This window comes from Microtus ochrogaster, chromosome 4 (assembly GCF_000317375.1).
Source record: "Microtus ochrogaster isolate Prairie Vole_2 chromosome 4, MicOch1.0, whole genome shotgun sequence".
NCBI classification, from domain to species: domain Eukaryota; kingdom Metazoa; phylum Chordata; class Mammalia; order Rodentia; family Cricetidae; genus Microtus; species Microtus ochrogaster.
In genome coordinates this window covers 36,211,273-36,216,811 of record NC_022011.1, presented here as the reverse complement: position 1 = coordinate 36,216,811, position 5,539 = coordinate 36,211,273, and the positions used below count along the sequence as shown (strand labels likewise).

Genomic DNA, 5,539 nt, shown 5'->3' with positions numbered 1-5,539 from the left:
GTTTGTGGAGAATGTGTGTTGTCTTGTTCATCATGTTCATCCATTGCCGCCATTACTATGGGACTAGTGGTTTGTGGAGAATGCATGTTGTCTTGGTTCATCGTGTTTCTGCATCTGCACTAGGGCCTGCACGTTTAGTTTATTTTTCATTTCTCTTTCTTTCTTTTGGATTTTTATTTTTAAAATCCGAGTCATCTTTTTTTCCCTTCAGTGGTGGTATTTGCAGTATTGAGTAGAAGACTAAGGCCTAGGAGGGTTGGAGTGGCATTTAGGTCCGGAGGCTTCATCTGGCCTCTTCCTCTAATTGTTAGGCTGAGTCCTGGGTCATCTAGTGCCTCCTACCTGGTTCTTAAGCTTTCATGTGAGCTGTGAACCCCTTCACACACCTGAAGGCCTTGCCCAAAGACAAATCTGCTCCTTAACCTGGATTCATAGACACCTCTGGAGCTTCTAGAAGATGTGGAACATTGTAAGCACCAGCGGCTCTAACCTGGAATCAAATATGATTCCCATCCTAGGTCACTTTCTACTGATGGGACTGGGAAATGTGGTCCCATTTATAAGATACCTTCTAATGACCCCACATGCTACAATTTATTTTAGCAGTTGTATTCAAATGGACATCAATCCTATTTTTTCTTTCTTCCTTTCTTTTTTTATTACATATATGTTTTTAAAAAAGAGAACAACTATCTTTTTTCATTTTACATTCCAATCCAAGTTCCCACTCCCTAATTAAGCCTGTTTTCATGGTCACGCTTTCAATGCCGTTCACGTGTGCTCACATGAGTTTGTCAGTCTCTGGCTCCACTCAGTCCCTATACATTTCTTCTTGTTTCCGTTTTTTTAATACTCTGTATTTTTATTTTAGGGCATGTATATACATGAAAGGCACCAACCAATGTGCCGTGGTGTGCCTATGGAAATCAGAACACAACACTGTGGAGTTAGTTTTCTCCTTTTACATGGATTCTGGCTAAACAAACGCAGCTTATCAAGATTTGGGAGCAAATGCCTTTTCAGGCTGCGCCGTTATGATACCAGGCCCCAAGTGTAGTTTTCATTATGAGAATGGCTTAAAATTTGATGTTAATTTTTTTTCTAATACTCTTGAGTGACATTGTTCTTGTGTTTCCAGGGCAACCTAAACCTACAACATTAGGCAAGAAAGGTGACCGTCTAAATAATCTGGTTCCTTCAACATATGCCTCCAGTAAGAGCAGCCTCAAAGGTAAAGGAGTCTCTATAAAACAGACCTGGGAGGTGATTCTCTGCCTTCCAGGTCCATGGTTTCTGTTTCCCAGGAGTCTGTAATACAGACCTGGGAGGTGATTCTCTGCCTTCCAGGTCCATGGTTTCTGTTTACCTGTATGCGCAAGCATGGGCCCTTCCGATGAGTGGCCAATGTGACAAGCACAGCAGGTTTTGCACAATCTCTACCTAAAAAGATGGGGGTGTGGAGGGCTTTGTGGTTCTGTACAACAGAGGACCCTTGCATAGACCTCCCCGCTCACCACTAACCTAAGTGAATGGATGCATTTCCCTCATCTCTCACAGCTTTGCTTTTCTGTACGATGATCTGAAAAAGGGGTGTTGTAGTTACTCAATATCTCACTTATTGAGAGACCTTTAGGTTTTTACTGTGACAGCCACAATCAGTGGAGCTGTGGTATCATTGTACACTTTTTATTACTTTGTGTTTTTATCAAACACGGAGGAGCTGGGATGGACTCAGAGCTCCAACAAAGCAACACTTCCCCCAACAAGGCCACACCTACTTATAGTGCTTCTCTTTGAGCCATTTTTACTCAAACCACTATAGAGTACCTGAGTGATAAAAGTTAATAATTCTGCCAGAAAATTCATGATGACTAAAGCTATCTCCTTTGCCTTAGCCAGCATTAATCTTTTGATAGGTTGAAAATATTAATAATATTAAACTATTATTACTTTGGGTGTTTTTGAGACAGGGGATCACTACATAGCCATTGACTGGCCAAATACTCACTATGTAGACCAGTCTGGCCTCAAACTCATAAAGATCTACCTGCCTATGTCTCTCAACTGCTAGGATTAAAGGTATGTGCCACCATGCCTAGCATGGAATTATATTTTAGGTGTCAAAAGAACAGAATATGGTCCAAAGAGCCTGAAAAGTCCCTTTGAGAATTCCGAACACATTTTACAAAAATAGAAAAGTTCATTTTCAAATTCAGATGACGTCTCCAAAGACTGTGATGGTCAAATAATCTTGTCAAAGAACCAAGTAAGAAGAGTCATGCTTCATGATCTCAGAACTGACTCCCAAGCATGAGACAGATGACACCCAGACCAGTGAAACAAAGAGAGATCCCAGAGTTAAACTCACCTCGATGGCCAGCCACAGAGTGTGGAGAGAGCCGTCTGCCAGAGATGGTGCTGGGTAAACTAGATATCCTGTGGAGAAGCATGAAACGAGGGCCCTTATCTTAAATTATGTTCAAAACCCAATTAAAGATGAATCAAAGACACATAAGTAAGAGCCAAGCTATAAATATAACTAAAGAAAACCCAGGAGAAACCCTATGTGATACTTGATTTGCCAGTATTTCTGGATGGACAGCAAAGACCTTTGATCTGGGGTAGGACAGGGCTTCTCGCGTGCTGGCAAGCACTCTACTGACTGAACCATACCCCAGCCCCTCCCTCCATCCTCACACTGGATCCTTTATCAGGGGAGATCACACCTTCCCTTGAGAAGACTGCTGAAGTCAAAACAATCACCAACAAACTTGGGGACTTAAATTATAACTTCAATTTTACATTTTAGCCACTCCTGGTTTTATTTATTTTTCTGCTGGTTTTTAAAGTTATTTATCTATAGTGTTTGTATTTGGTTTTGAGGCAAGGTGCTGTGTGTGTAGGAAAGTTGGTATCATGCTCCATATGTAAGAAGACTGACAGGCTGGTACCTATCTCCCTGCCTCAGCCTCCCAAATGCTGGGGTCACCGGGTGCACCAACTCCATATCAGCTTCCAGGCTAGGGCAGCTCAAACAAAATCCGTTTGTGTTGGCTAAACTGCATTATATAGATGACTAAACACTTAGAAGGAAACTGTGCTTTAGAGAAAATTAAAATTTATTATTTCAAAAGTTGCAAATTATTTTATTGCCAGCATCATCTACTGATGTTCTTATTTTTCAGGGCAAAGTAAGCCTGTAAACATGGACAAGAAAGTTGCTTATGGTCCTTATAGTCTGGACACTTCAATATCCTCCATAAAGAAACATATGCTAAAAGGTAATGAAATATCTGGCATCCACGTATGTGAAACAGAGCTCTGCCGTTACTTGCATTTCTGTTTGAGTAGTCCCCAGCATGTGGTCTCTTCCGACACCCAGCTGACGTTCTAAGCACTGTCTATATTCTCAGTCTTTTCCTGGGAGTACACATGTCTGGAGGGCTCTGTGTTTCTGTACACTAATAGAATCCTCTGCACAGATGCCACTTACCTCTACCCCAATGAATTAATAACGTCCTTCTTGTGTCACACCCTTAATATTCTGCATGATACTCTGAAACGTAAGTATACCACACGTCAATAGTTCCTTTCTGAATCACCTTCACATCTCTGTTGTGTACACAATCAATGGAGTTATAAGTATTATTGCACACATTTTTATTATGCTACTCATATTTCCATGAAGTTTTTAAAAGAGAGTGTTAAATTAACAATCTATACGTGCTTTCAATTTTAATAGGTATTAGAAAACAATTTCCTGAAAACTACAATTAGCATCTGATTCCCAAAGACCCATTCCACTGTACCATCCCATCCCACCACCATCCCCTCCCGCTACTGTGCCCGTGGCCCCGACGCAGGCAGACATCCACTGCCCAGAAGCAGACCACACCAGTCAGAACAGCTGCAGGCCATGATAGCTTGAAGAACAGGTGCAAGTCTAGCAAGTCAGAAAAACAGATAGGCAAATTCAGGATCCCCGCTAAGAACTTGCACCACTTCAATGAATATAAACAAATAATCCTGTACAGTCATGTCCAGATACCCATCTCCCAGGTGATTTTATATATATCACATTGACAGTTAACGCTAGCAATCACAGCACTGCCTTTTTGTCAACTTGACACCCAAAAATGTCAACTTAATCATATGCCTCTTTTCAGCAAATCATGGTCCTCTCATAATGGAAATACAATCCAGGTTCCAAAGTCCCTGCAGTCCTTAACAGTTCCAATAGGTTAAAGGTCCAAAATTTACATTGTCACCTAGGATACAAGATGGTTTCTGTGTGCTCCCCTAAAATAAGAGTCCTGTGACATATTTTCATCATGACAACAAATGAATCTCCCATTCCAAAGTATGACTAAATACAGCAGGGAAAACAGCAAATCTACAGCTGCACGTTCAGCATCTGGGACTCAGAATGAAACCATCTGAGTTCGATGGGTCTCAGCAGCCCCACTCCTCCAGTTCTGCTGTCTACAGCACACACTGCCTTTGGTTAGGCTGGCTTCATTTCACGACTGCAGCTTTACTCAGACATCCCACAGTCCTGGCATCTCTAAAATCCCGGGTTCTCCATTGCAACTTGGGCTTTACCTTCATAGCTTCATACGGTGGCCTCTTGGGACTCTGACCCTGCGACATGTTGCTTGGCTACGACTGCTCTCTAAAACTGTGGAGCCGATATTCATGACCCCTTGTGTTCTCATGATCCATGCTAGCCAAGCCAGCACTACAGTGCTCCCGAGTTATATTCCCAGCCTGAGAAGTCGTTTGGCTCCTTGGGACCACGGTATTATAAGTCCTCGTGGGGACCCTAGAGTTAGTACTACAAATGTTAGGAAGGATGTCAAGAAATTGGAACCACAAGGACACGATGTCACCTGACCTGCAGCAGACTTTCTTGATCAGCCCTACCATTTGCAATACACATGCCCTCACCGATCAATAACCTTTCATGTGTGCAATAGAAATTATGTGAGGATAAATAGTTTCCTATCAGTGCATCCAATGTTGGATCTAAAAAGAATGGCACATGTACATTCTTCAAACATTTGTCTTAATCAATGAGAAAAACTCATTTTTATGAAGAAATATATATTTTAAGTCACTTTCTCTAAAGAACTGAAGAGGGTTGTAAGACACTCTGCTTTGCAAAGAAGATTAAGGTCATTTTTAACTTTTTAAAAATTAAAGTTAGTTTATTTCAAGCCTGCATGGTGGGGTACTTTATCAATCCCAGCACCCAGTGCAGAGGTGGCAATCTCTGTGAGTTGGAGGCCAATCTGGTCTACAAAGTGAGTTCTAGATATGCCAGGGCTACATAAAAAGACTGTGTCTCTATAAAACAAACTTAGTTTATTTCTAGTACTCTTGAGTGGCATTGTTTTTGTGTTCCCAGAGGAGCCTAAACCTACCAGGTTAGATAAGAAAAGTGTTGACCGTCTAAATAATCTGGTTCCTTCAACATATGCCTCCAGTAAGAGCAGCCTCAAAGGTAAAGGAGTCTCTATAAAACAGACCTGGGAGGTGA

General features: G+C 41.6%; 1 protein-coding gene across 1 annotated transcript in view; it reads left to right on the top strand.

Annotated features, from left to right (window-relative positions):
• Positions 1-5,539, top strand: part of Ccdc7 (coiled-coil domain containing 7) — a 210,830-nt gene that overhangs the window by 195,753 nt on the left and 9,538 nt on the right. Inside the window, exons 52-53 of the mRNA XM_026778625.1 lie at positions 1,139-1,231; positions 3,186-3,281. Of these exons, the coding sequence (XP_026634426.1) occupies positions 1,139-1,231; positions 3,186-3,281 (189 nt within the window). The remainder of the gene's footprint in view (positions 1-1,138; positions 1,232-3,185; positions 3,282-5,539) is intronic.